General features: G+C 56.4%; 1 protein-coding gene across 1 annotated transcript in view; it reads right to left on the bottom strand.

Moving 5' to 3' along the window:
* Window positions 1-10,324: 10,324 nt before the first annotated feature.
* RSPO4 (R-spondin 4) overlaps window positions 10,325-12,645 on the bottom strand; it is a 37,868-nt gene continuing 35,547 nt past the window's right edge. Inside the window, exon 5 of the mRNA XM_070589021.1 lies at window positions 10,325-12,165. Coding sequence (XP_070445122.1) covers window positions 12,044-12,165 — 122 coding nt within the window. The 3' untranslated portion in view covers window positions 10,325-12,043. The remainder of the gene's footprint in view (window positions 12,166-12,645) is intronic.

The following is a 12,645-nucleotide window of genomic DNA, read 5'->3' as shown; positions in this document are numbered from 1 at the left end:
AATCCTCCAGGGGGTCTCAGCCCCCGGACTCTGCTGTCCCCTCCTCTCCGCTTCTCCGCCCCTCTCCCGCCACCAGCAGACACTGAGGCCGCAGTCCAGGGCGCGCCTCACTGTCCTCTTCGCAGCTCAACCCGGCACCCAGCGGTCACCAGGGCCTCAGAGCGCCTTCGGCAATTCGGTTGAGCGCCCTCCCATGCTGGGCACAGCGCCGTGTGCTGCGCTCTTTTCTTACTCTGCTAAAACAGTTATTGATTCAGGGAAAGTTCTAGAAGGATATAGAGCAAAGAGTTACAGTTGTATCCATCCCCCGCCCCGCTCACGGCCCGCTCGCCTCTCTCTGCACAGACAGCTCAGGGCCGCCCTGCGCACGCCCCGCGCCCCCCCTGCCCTTCTGCGCCGTGGGCCCTGGACGCCCCGTCGGTGCAGGAGCCCAGCCGCGGGCTTTTCATCCGCTCACAGTTAGCCGCAGCGTGGCTGGGCCCCCCCTCGGAGCCGGCGCCCCTGATGGACCGTGGGCTGTGGCCTGGCTCCTTCTCTTGCTAACAGGGCTGCGGGGAAGGCCCTCGCTGTGCCTCTGTGCCCACCGCACGGTCTCTCTAAGGCGGATGCTGGCCGTGAGGCTGACGGACGGCACGTGCTGTTTATGTCTGGGGCACCGTCAAATCCCACCTCCCCCGCAGGCTCTTCTAGGCTTGCACACCCTCCGCCCCCAGCCCGTGGGTGAGGGTGCCCGTCGCCCCCGCTCCTCCAGCCTGGCAGTTCCCAGCCTGCTTGCCTCCCTCGTTTTCTCGTTCCCGTTCGAGGTGACTAGAGGGCCGGGCATCTCATGGCTGTGCCGCTGGCACTTGTCAACCACACCAGTTGAAATCAGTGTTGGTGGCTTCTCCGTCTCAGGAGACACTGTCACAGACACCTGAAGGAATCAGGGACCAGTGGGGGAGAGGTTTGGGTCCACAGAGGCAATGTTGGGAGAGCTTTGGAGTGGGGGTTCTGGAGCCAGGTGGTGGTTCGAATCCTGACTATTCCCTTCGCTGGCTGTGTGACTCTGGGCAGGTTACTCAGCGTCTCTGAGCCTCAGCTGGGTCATCAGAAAAGCCGAGCTAGTAGGAGCGTCTAGCCCAGACGGCTGTTGTGCAGTTTGGATGAGTCAGTACAGACTCAGCGTTTCAAGCAGCGCTGGGCACACTAGCTGTTGGTATTATTATTTGGGCACCTACAGTATGGTTACGGGAGCTCATGGGATCTCAGGAGACGGCACCGGCTGCTGTTTACTGAACGCCGCGGCGCCGAGAGCTGTGCGTGAACTGGTTTTTCTAATCCTGACAACTAGGGCAACCCAGAGCTCCGAGAGGGAGAGGGACGTGCCGGCCTGGACCTGGAAACCCGCTGCCCACTGCTCTCGGGCTGTTCCCCCTCCTGCACTCGGGTTCAGGTCCCAGTGGGGAGGCCGGCTGGTGGGAGGGTGGCCGCCGGGCTGGGAGGCAGGATTTCCAGGCTGGTCCGGAGCATGAGCCTAATGAGAAACAGATGCGCGAGTCGGCCCCGCCCAGCCCTCCCCGCAGCCCGGATGCGGGCGGCGATCGCTTCCAGATGGGCTGGGCTTTGAGCTGGTACCTTAAGTGACTCGGTCTGGGGCCCGAGCGTGGGACGGCAGGCCTCTTCCCTGGCCCTCGGCCCCTCTGACCCTGCTAGACACCTGATGAGGTAGCTAGGTTTGGGGCAGGTGACCTCGGAAAGGTCTGCCTTGCTCAGAGCCTCAGTTTCCCCATCTGAGAAACAGGCATTCTCCATCCGGCTGGCCAGGCACGGCTGCTGTGTGCTGGGAAACCCGAGCAGGAACGTGAGAGGGTTTCCCAAACTGTGGAGGGCTGTGCACACTGGATGGAGTCTCCCAGAGCTGGCGCCCCTGGAGAGGTAGGGCTTTTTCATTTGTTTTTTAATTTTCTAGTTGTATTTATTTTTGGAATATATAATATATTTCCGTATTCCAAAATCTCAAAGGTACAAAAGGGCCCATAGTGAAAAGTGAGTCTCTCTCCCGCCCCTGTCCTCCAGACTCCCAGACCCCCTTCCCCGAGGCAACTCCTGTCACCAGTTTCTTGTGAACCTGCCCCAAGATATTTTATGCACATGTAAGGAAATACAGAGGAATTTTTTACCGAATGATGACAAACTTCACATACTCTTCTGCACTGTTCTTTTATTATCTAACAACACACTTTAGAGATCTTTCTACATCGCTCCATAGAGAGCACCTCATTCTTTTTGATGCCTGACCAAGATGATATTCAAAACATCACACAACTGTTCATCGCAGACATTGACCAATCAGAATGGACTCCAGCAGTGTGCAGCCCCTACAGCTGTCCAGGGCTGGTGGCTGGTGCCAGCTCTGTGTCTGCACAGCTCTGTCAATGTGTACTTACCCAGTCTTCAAGTGATGGGCACTTAGGCTGTTCCCAATGTTTTACCTGATTTACTTTGAATCAAGGTGGCAATGAATATCCACTTTCTACATTTGTGGGAGGGTATACATAGGAGAATTTTCTAGAAGCAAAATGGCATTGTACATCCATATGTTAAAAAAAAATTATTTTAACCCATACCTCACACCATACACAAGAATTAACATGAAATGGAGCACAGATCTAAATGTCAAACTTAAACTCGTAAAACATCCAGATGAAAACACAGGAGAAAATCTCTGTGACCTTGGGTTAGGCAAAGATTTTTTAGATAAGACACAAAAAGCATGAACCATAAAAGAAAAAAATATGTAAATTTGACAATCAAAATTTAAAACTTCTTCTCTTCTAATGACACTGTTAAGGAAATGAAGACCAGCCACAGACTGGGGGAACATATTTGCAAAAGTCGTATCTGATAAAAGACTTGTGTCCAGAATATATATATTAAGATGCTTTCACATCTTTGTAATAAGAAAACAAATAATCCAATAAAAAATGGGCAAATGATTTAAAAAGATACTTCACCAAATTAGATGTGGACGGCAAACAAGCACCTGAGAAGATGCTCGATATTATCAGTCATCAGTGAAATGCAAATTAAAACCGAAGTAAGACACCACTACACACCTATTAGAACAGCTAAATTAAAAATAACTGGGGGCGGCCCGGTGGCATAGTGGTTAAGTTCACGTGCTCCACTTAGGAGGCTTGGGATTTGTGGGTTCAGATCCTGGGCTCGGACTTAGCACCACTTGTCAAGTCTTGCTGTGGCAGCATCCCACATAAAATAGAGGAAGATGGGCACAGCTGTTAGCTCAGTGACAACCTTCCTTAAGCAAAAAGAGGAAGATTGGCAACAGATGTTAGCTCAGGGCCAATCTTCCTCAGCAAAAAAAACCCACAAAAAACTGATAATACCAAGTGCTGGTGAGGGTACATAGCAACTGGAACTCGGGAAACAATTTGGCCATTTCTTCTAAAATTAAACATATACTTACCATACGACCCAGCAATCCTACTCCCAAGGCATTTCCCCAAGAGAAATGAAAATTGTGTTCACACGACAAACTGCACACATATGTCTATAGCAGCTTTTCTCATTATCACCAAAACCCAGAAATGATGGTCCACCAACAGGTGGATGGATAAACAATAGAATATTACTCGGCAATGAAAAGCAACGAACTACGGATACAAGCAAAAATATAGATGAATCTCCAAGGCCTTGAGGAATGAAAGAAGCCAGACTCAAATGGCTGCGTTCTGTAGGATCCATCTACACGACCTTCTGGAAAACCATGTGGACAGAGAGCAGCCCCATTAGTCTTTGCCAGGGCGGATGGGAGAGGGACGAGATCAACCACCAAGAGGCACAAAGGGACTCTGGGGACTCCCGGAGCTGTTCTCTGTCCTGATGGAGGTGGTGGTTTCATGGCTGTATGTGTTTGTCAGAACGCACTGGACTTTACATCTCAAAGGGGTGAATTTTATTTACTGTAGTAAATTATATTTCAATAAGTCTGATATTTCAGAAACTCACCCATATGTCTGTAGACTTGGTAACTATTTCCAAATGCCCTACACAGACAGAGGTTGTGCCGGCTGAGTTGTCCATCACAGGCTGAGAGCCAGGGCAGGATTCGAGCGGCGAGCAGGGAGTGGCTTTCATGACGGGCCTGGAGGCCGCGTGCGGGGCCTGGGGTACTGGCTGGACACTGATCCGCTGCAGCCTGTGGGTGAGGGCAGCTGCCTGTCAGGAAGCCCCAGGTCTCACTCTTGCCCAAAGCCACTGTGGGCTCATCCATTCATCCATTCAACAGTGACCAGGGCCTATCCTCGTGCCAGGCTGGGCCTGGGCACTGGGACCTGGAGATGTGTGGGACCCCGGCTTTCCCCTCATGGGGCTCCCAGTCTAGGGGGAAGACAGACATGTAGAGTCAGAGACCACTCGGCCATGTGGGCGGGGAGGCAGCGGGAGAGGCACCTGGCCTGCCTGGGGGCTGTCAGGGAGGGCCTCCAGGGGGAGGCGGAGTCAGAGCTGAAACCTGTGGGATGGTGGGAGCCGACCAGGTGAAGAGGAGGCAAGCGCACTGTGTGGAGGAGGCGAGGGTGAGGCAGGGCGGGAGCTGCAGGGGTGGTACCTGCCACCGGCCCTCCCAGAGTGGCCGAGAAGGTTCAAGATGACGGGTGTTCCTGTGCCTGGAACAAAGGGAGCGCTCAGCAGGTGAGTGATCCAGGTCCCACGACGCATCCCTTCCTTCGCTCTTTCATTCACCCCACTGATATTGATTGGGGTCACCGTGCCCCTGGGGCTCTTCTCAGTGCTTGGGATACGGCAGTGCTCAGTCCCTGTGCGTAGTCTGGTGGGGAAGACAAGCACGGTCAGATGAGGAGGCAGACACAAAGAGTCAAGAATTAGATAAACAAGATCATTTTAAATCACGATAAGGGCTATGAGGGAAAAATTTAAAAGGTACTAAGTAGAGAATGATTTAGGGGGAGGGGCATGATATCTAGATAAGTTTATCCAGGAAGAAGGCCTCCCTGAAGAGGTGACATTTGAACGAGACTTACAGGAGGAGAAAGAGCCAGCCATGTGATCTATACAGAGAGCATTCCAGGCAGAGGGCATAGCAAGTGCAAAGGCCCTGAGGCCAGAATGAGGTTGGTGTGTTTGAGGAACAAAGGAGGCCAGTGTGGCTGGAGCAGGCAAGGAGGAGAGGGCAGGCGATGAGGTCAGAGAGCGAGTGGGGGCCGATTAGGTAGGGCCTGTGGCCACCACAAGGAGTATGCATTTTATTCTAGGAGTAGAGAAACATCTAGCTTGCACCAGCCCTGACATAGTGCAAGACACCCTCCAGGGCCTTGTTCCTGGTGGCTCCTGGCCTTCTAATTCCTCCTCCGTGTTTGCCAACGTCAGCGGGCTGGTTGGCCATCCCTGGAGGCTGCTCCCCGTGTCCCGGCCCACCCAGCAGCGAGGCCCACCCTCCCTGAGCCCGCTGTGTGCAGGCTCCCAGGAGATCCTGAGATCACAGAGGAGCCAGCAAAGATTCATTAACGGAGTGGACGACGATACGTTCTTGCTGCTGTCAGAGGCAGCCCGAGGTGAGGGCTCTGCTATTTGGGCAGCTAAGCCTCAATGGCACCCCTGTAAAGTGGGGGCGAATGTAGCCCCCCGTGTGTGATAGATGCCCGTACAACCTCCAAGAAACGTGAGTTAAACAGTGAGGTGGGCCAAGCCCTGTACCTGCCCCCTGGACTGGCTCAAACTGGGAAGTCGGGAACCAGCGAGTGTTAGCGAGGGTGTGAGAGACGGGAGTGCCGGGTTCCGCTGGGCGTTTGGACGGGTGCAGGACCTAGGGCCGGTGAGCAGGGCTCCATCCCATGACCCAGCCACCCTCCTCCCATGTGTGTGGCCCAGAGAGGGTCTCCCACAGGCCCAGGAGGGGCCCTGAGAGGCGACGGTCACTGTCCTTGTGAGGAGGCGTGACATAGGGCGCAGTGGACCATAATCCACTCTAGTGCCAGGGTCCGTCTTCCTCACACGCACACAAAAGTCAAAAGGAACAAAAGGGAAAAGCCAGCCTCTCTCCACCGGCTCCAACCCTGGCCCCACGCACCCTGCGCCCTGTTCTGCAACTTGCCTTTTCCACTTGACCGTGCGCCCCGGCGATGGCTCTGCATCAGGACCTGGGCGGCTTCCTCCGGGTGCTCTCGGCGGCAGGGCGTCCTTGAGTGCTGGAGACCATATCTGAGCCAGAGCTCCCACGGACCTGCAGGATGTGCCAGGTTTCTATGATCACACGCAGGCTGCAGGGGACAGCCGTGTGCCATGGCACTTGTCGTTTCGCACGTGGGTGAGGCTAACCTGAGGATCAATCCCTGGAGTGCTGGGTCAGGAGACATGTCATCGCAATTCTGACAGCTGTCAACTCGCCTTCTGCAGAGGTTGGACCACGCCCCTCCCCCAGGAAGGTAGGAGATCGCCAGCTCATGCACAGCCGGGGCAAAGCCCTAGTGTTGCAAATTTTGTTTTTTTGCCAATCAGATAGGTGAAGAATGGTGGCTCTGTGTGCTTTTATTGTCATTTAATCTGACTGAGGTTGACCATCGTTTCCGGTGTGTGTGTATGTGGAGCTCCTCCTCCAGATGAATTCCAGAGCAACACTGAGCGCAGACAGCAGAGGAGCTCCGGACACGCTGCTCCCACATGATGCTCATCGCCCTGGGCTGACGGGGACAGCCCCGCGGTGCCTGTTCAAGAAGTGGCCACCTGGTGAAGGGCAAGGTTTTGAGTTCCTTTCTGCGACTTACTTTCTGAGGCTCAGATTCCTCATCTGTAAAAAATAAGAATAATAATAAAATCCACTTTAGAGGGCTCTCGGAAAGATGAGTTTAAGTTTTTAATGTTAAGTACCTGGCACAGTTCCTGGCTCAGACCCAGTGCTTAAGAAATGTTTGTTGAGTGAATAAATGAAATATATATGAAACTTTTATTGAGCCCTTACTGTGTATAAAAACCCTTTCTAATGTATCAACTTATTTAAACCTCACAGCAACACCCTGAGGGACACTTTTAATATGTCCTTTTACAGATGGGGAAACTGAGGCACAGAGAGATGTACAAGGTGTTGCCTAAGGGCTCACAGTGGGTTGGCGGGGAGACGGGACTTGCGGCCTTGCTGTCTGGTTCTTCCCTACCTTGCTCCTCTGCTCCTCCCCCCGAGGATCAAGGTGCAGCTATTAACCCCGTCCCAGTTGTCTGTCGCTGCAGAGCAGACCTGCCCACCTTGCAGGCATGAAGCAACAGCCACCCTAGGATGCTCGCAGGCTCTGAGGATCAGGAGTGAGGACAGGGCAGAGCGGGACGGCTTATTTCTCTGGGGCCTCCACTGGGAGGACCCTACTGCCAGGGGCTAGGACAGCCAAGGCTAGGGGACCCACTTCCCAGATGGCGTCGCTAGTCGCAGGTCTGGCTGGCTGATCTGCTCCGCCGTGTGGGCGGCAGGCTGAGGGGAAAGGCAGGGCTGTGGCGGGGGCTGCGGGTCGCACAGGGTAGGGTGGGAGCCTGCACACTCCAGGGCTGAGTCCGCACGTCCCAGGGTCTGGCAGCCTGGGAGGCTTGCAAATGCTGGGGTCGGCAGCCCCACGAGTAGCCTCTCCTCCAGCCTTTGCACACGCCGTTCTCTGTGCCTGGGACCCTCCCCACCTGTCTCAGAAACGCCTCCTCTTTCTTCTCAGTTCTCAGCCCGGCTCTCCGGTCCTAGAGGACGAGCTCCGGGAGCCCCGCGGGCTGTGGACGGATCCTCCTCCTGGATCTGACCTCTGAGCAGGGCCTCATCACACCATCGTGACTGAGTTGTCTGCAGGCCGGAGCTCCAGGGACATGCCTGGACCCTTATCACCAGCCCCCAGCATGGCACCAGGCACACAGTGGGCTCTTCACGCATATTTATTGAGTGGATGAGGAGATGAGTGATGAATTTTGAAGGACTTTAACTCGAGCCTCAGTTTCCTCTTCTGTAAGTTAGCTTGCAGGTTGCTGTGGAGGTGGCAGGAGATAAAGGATGTGAAACTGTAGGGCATGGGGAAGTCAGAAAAATGGTAGTTACTGGATCTACATCGAGGAGAGAAAAGCAAAGGAAATGAGATATTGCACCTAAAGCGTTTGCAGTGTCTGGCACATAGTAGTGCTCAACGGACATAAGACACTTTTTTTTCTTGCTGAGGAAGATTGCCCTGAGCTAAGATCCTTGCCAATCTTCCTCTATTTTTTTAGTATGTGGGCCGTCAGCACAGTATGGCTGCTAACAGAACAGTGTAGGTCCCTGCCTGGGGAACGAACCAGGTAGCCCAAGCAGAGCGTGCTCAACTTAACCACTAGGGCACTGGGGCTGGCCGGGACATTCTTATTAATCATTATTATCATTATTACTATTGTTTTTGTTATTATAAGAGTACACGTTTCCTGAATCGGAAGGACCGTATAGGATGGTTTGAAATTTTCCTACAAGTGAAAATGGAGAAGTATAATGCTCCACGAGTCACCAGGAACGCCCCCCCCTCCCCCCCCCGCGGAGTCATGGTGACCGGCTGTGGGACGATGGACTGGTGTCCTCAGAGTCAGTTTCCCCTCTGAGCAAGAAAGGGCCTGAGTCCTGGACCTCCGAGGTCTGACAGTCTCTGCGCTGCTGTGAATGCCACTCCGCGAAGCCACCATCGCAACTGTGGTCGTTCAGCCCGAGGCGGGAGCAGCCTGTCCCTCGCCGTTCCCCCGCCTCTGGTCCCCCCGGGAGAGGACGTCCCCCGACCCCAGAAAAGCGCCCGGGTTCTATGCGGGCTTCTGCGCTGTGCCTGGGTGGGCGGCGCCCTCTAGTGACAGGAGTGGGAACGACGGGCGGGGCCGCGGGGTGGCGTCCGGCAGGGATAGGGACCGAGTGGGCGCAGGCACAGGGATGGGGACCGTGTGGGCGCAGGGCGGGGGCGGTGGGCCTGCGGGGAGGGCCCTGGTGTGGCCCAGCTGGGGTCGGGCGGGAACTCCTCAGCCCGCGCGGGGCCGCGGTTCCCTCCCGCTGAAAGAGCATCCGGAGGTGCCACCGCTGGAACCGCCCTCCGGGCTCTGCCCCGCCGCCTTCTCTCGCTGGGCTCCGCCGGCTTCGGAGCCTGAGTCTGAGCTTCGCCGGCAGGTAGACGGAGGGTCTCCTTCCCAGGAAAACGCCTCAGTCCTCGAGGGGGGGCGGGATGTGGGAAAGGCCAGGATTGGAAGGGAGTAGGAGCTGGGGGCAGGAGACGCCTGAGATGCAAAGGTGACAGGAGGGGCTTACGCCATGGGGGAACTTCGTCTCCTAATTTGGAAACGTTTAGCAAAACCTGGTCCACAGCCCTCAGTTGGGGACAGAGCACCAAGCCCCCCGAGGGAAAGAACATGGCCAGGGGACTGTAGGACTGGAACCTTCCATTCCTATCTTGGTCTCTTAGAATTGCAGAATTTAGAACCTTCCACACACTAGACTTTGAGTCTTATCAGAAAACTCTATATAGAGTATATATACACTAAACTCTGTAGAATCAGATCCTTGAGCCCTGAGGTCAGGCAGAATTGCAGCCCCCTCAAATTTAGCTGCCCTGCACTCTGGGGCTGGCGGTCACCAGAGAGCCGCTCACTCCCTAATCTTGTCCTGGAATGAGTATTTGCTCTCAGTAGGCTCCTAAACTTGTTTACAATTAGTAAGTCTGGGGTGGGGCCCTGAAACCTGAATTTTTAAAAAGCTCCTCAGAGGGAGCTGATCGGCCAGCCAGATTGGGGCAATGGATGTAATCCAGTCGTGCCTCCTCTTCATCCATTGCATGGGGAAACTTTCCTCCCAGAAAGATGAAATGACTTGGCCTAGACCCCACAGATTGCTCATGACAGGCTGGGACTCAAACCTGTGCCTCCCAATGCTGAGACCACTCTCACCAGCAGCCCAGCGTGTTTAGATGGCTCGGTGGGATTGTCACACCTCCTAGATGTCCCTGGCCCCTCAGACATGTCCTCCAGAGCACAGATGGGTTCCTGGGGCCACTTCTGTGATTTATGGGAATGAGAGGCCCTGGGGATGGGGATGCCCAGTGTTGCTCTCTTCTCCCCGTGGCCGAGCCCCCGGCTTGAGAGGGGCCTGAGGGGCGGAGGGCCCCTCCTCTTCTTTTGGCATCATTCCCAAGCTGAGGTCCCCACAGTCCCCGACACACCCTGGCCCTCTCGGCCCTGAGCATTCCAGCGGAAACCACTCCACATGGTTTAGATTCGGCAACTCCAAACTCATAAGCATCATGGTTTTGTAACACCCGCTTGATGCCCACGAAGGATTTGCAAGTTTCATTTTTCTTTTCCCTTTATTTAAAAAAAATGCTGTGGTCTTGAAACAACAACAGAGCATTTCAGAGGCACAAAGTTTTGCAAAGAGAAGCTGGTGGCCTGGCCAGGCGAGGAAGGGCTCTAGCTGTCCTCAGGGAGGCGAGGGGGGAAGTGAGAGTGAGGTTGGCCTTGGGGGTCAGCCCCGCCATGGGTCTGTCGGGAAGCAGTGCTAGGGGATCCCCATGGGCTAGGCAGGGGGTGGGTCTGAGGGTAGGCACTCTCCTGTGGTGGAGGAGTGCCATTTCATTACCTTTAGCCTCTCCTCCATCCTGCGCAGCCCCCTGCCCCAGGCCACCCTGGGCCCCTCGGGTCTCAGACTTCCTGATCCTGGATGCTGAACCCTCTGGTTCAGGCCAGCCGGCAATACCAGCACAGATCAGGAGCACCCCTTTCTGGGGACTTGGGGGAGCCAAGGAGGAGAGGGGCTATGCTGGTGGAATGACAGGCAGTGAAAACAGACTGACTTCTAAGCTGCGTCTAACATGAGCACCCTCCCACCGCCCTTCCGGCTGGCCTGTGCCGTGTCACGGTGAAATACAAATGCTCAGGTGTCAGGGTGGTGTGGGTACATGGGGAATCTTTCCTGCTCCTGACCCAACAACTTCCTTCAGCACCTCCCCAGAGGCCCCCAAAGTTCCCCCTCAGCTGTGGATGTGCTGAGCAGGGCGACCAACAGGTGGAAGGCACAGGAATTGGCTTCCCCATGTGGCGTTCGGCAAATCCCTTCTCAGGCCTCAGTTTCCCCATGGGCACCATGGGCAGGAGGTGCCAGGGTAGGGAATGGAGTGGTCCTGTCAGCTTCTACGGCCTCGTCTAGGATGAGCCTGTGGTTCCCCCAGGGATGACAGCCCCACCTGAGGCAGCGCTTGGGTGCCCAAAGGACGTGGGAGTCCATTAGGCCCTGGAAGCGGGGGCAGGGAACAGTGAGAGGGAGGGCGCTAAGGGAGCACTGGTTGGGGGCTGCAGGCAGCTTACAGGAGGGCAGACTGGGTGGGCACAGGGCAGGCTGTCCAGCCGTGGCCCTGGGGGCCTCCTCTCCGGCCAGCTGAGGAAGGTATCTGGGCTGGGCTCTTCCAGGGGCTTCCTAGAGGACCTGTGGCCCACACTGTGGAAGTGGCCTCCAGATTAGCCAGAGCAGGAGGTGCTCAGAGCCCGGGGTGCTGGGGTGTCCTCTGGAGCAGACGCAGGGTGCTCAGGACTCACGGCGCTGCCTCTGCGGTGGCCCGGGCCCTGCCCTTGGGAACCCCTGCTCTGCAAAGGTGGGGTCAGGTCGGGGTTAGGGAAAGGCCTAGAAAAAGACGTTTACTCTCTTTAAAGAACAGTGGAGGGAGTGGCTGTGGGGCGGGGCAGGCAGATGGGGTGTGTGTGTGTGAGAGACAGAGAGAGAGAGAGACTGAGAGAGGGGGGAGAGGGAGACAGAGGGAGAGGGAGGGAGAGAGAGAGGACACAATGAAGAACAGGAGGAAAGGGAAAGAAGGGCAGACAGATAAACGGAAACTGAGAAAGAGAGCACAGAGGGGAGGGAGGAAAAGAGAGGTGGACGACACTCAGGAAAAGGGGAAAAGACAGGAAAGGTAGACTGACAGAGGAAAGCGCGAGGAGGTGGCGAGGTGGGATTAAAGACCGGGGGCGGAGGAGGGGGTGCGGGGCCGCGAGGGGTGGTGGCCGGCGCAGGCGCTCAGGCGGGCGGCTGGCTGGCCCTGACGGGCGGCTTGCGGTCGGGGTCGGGCTTGCGGTCCGGCTTCCTGTCCTTGCGCGGCCGCTGCTCCCGCCGGCCCTTCTTCTGCCCCGGGCTTCTCTCTGCAAAGGGAGCACGGACAGGCGCGGCGTCGGAGGCCAGCCAGGCCCGGAGGCGATGAGGGTGCCCTGCCCGCGCCAGGCTGCCGGAACCACCCACCCGCTCCTTGCTGGAGTTGGGCTGCGGGTAACCCATCCCAGCGGACCCCGGACCCCTCTCTCAGTCCTTAGCGGGGGAGGAGGGGCTGACTCGCCGAGGACCCCCAGTCAGGACTCGGGGTGGCCTGGTGGGGGCCCATGACCCTACCACGTGCACTCGCTTCGCGGGTTAGGGGGCAATTCGCTGGAGACCCAGCACCTTCCCGCGGTCCCGCACCAGCTTCCCCACTCACCCCGGGCCCAGCTCTGCCCCCCAAAATGACAGCGACAGCAGCAGCGTTTAGCCGGTGCTCTCAGGCCAGCCACTTCCAAGTGCCTTCTGTACGTACGGTACGTTAAACTCAGGACAGCGCGGGAGGCCGCCGGCCGGGCCCCGCCCCAGAG

The sequence above is a fragment of the Equus przewalskii genome, chromosome 21 (assembly GCF_037783145.1).
Source record: "Equus przewalskii isolate Varuska chromosome 21, EquPr2, whole genome shotgun sequence".
NCBI lineage: Eukaryota > Metazoa > Chordata > Mammalia > Perissodactyla > Equidae > Equus > Equus przewalskii.
This window is presented reverse-complemented; position numbering and strand designations above follow the sequence as displayed.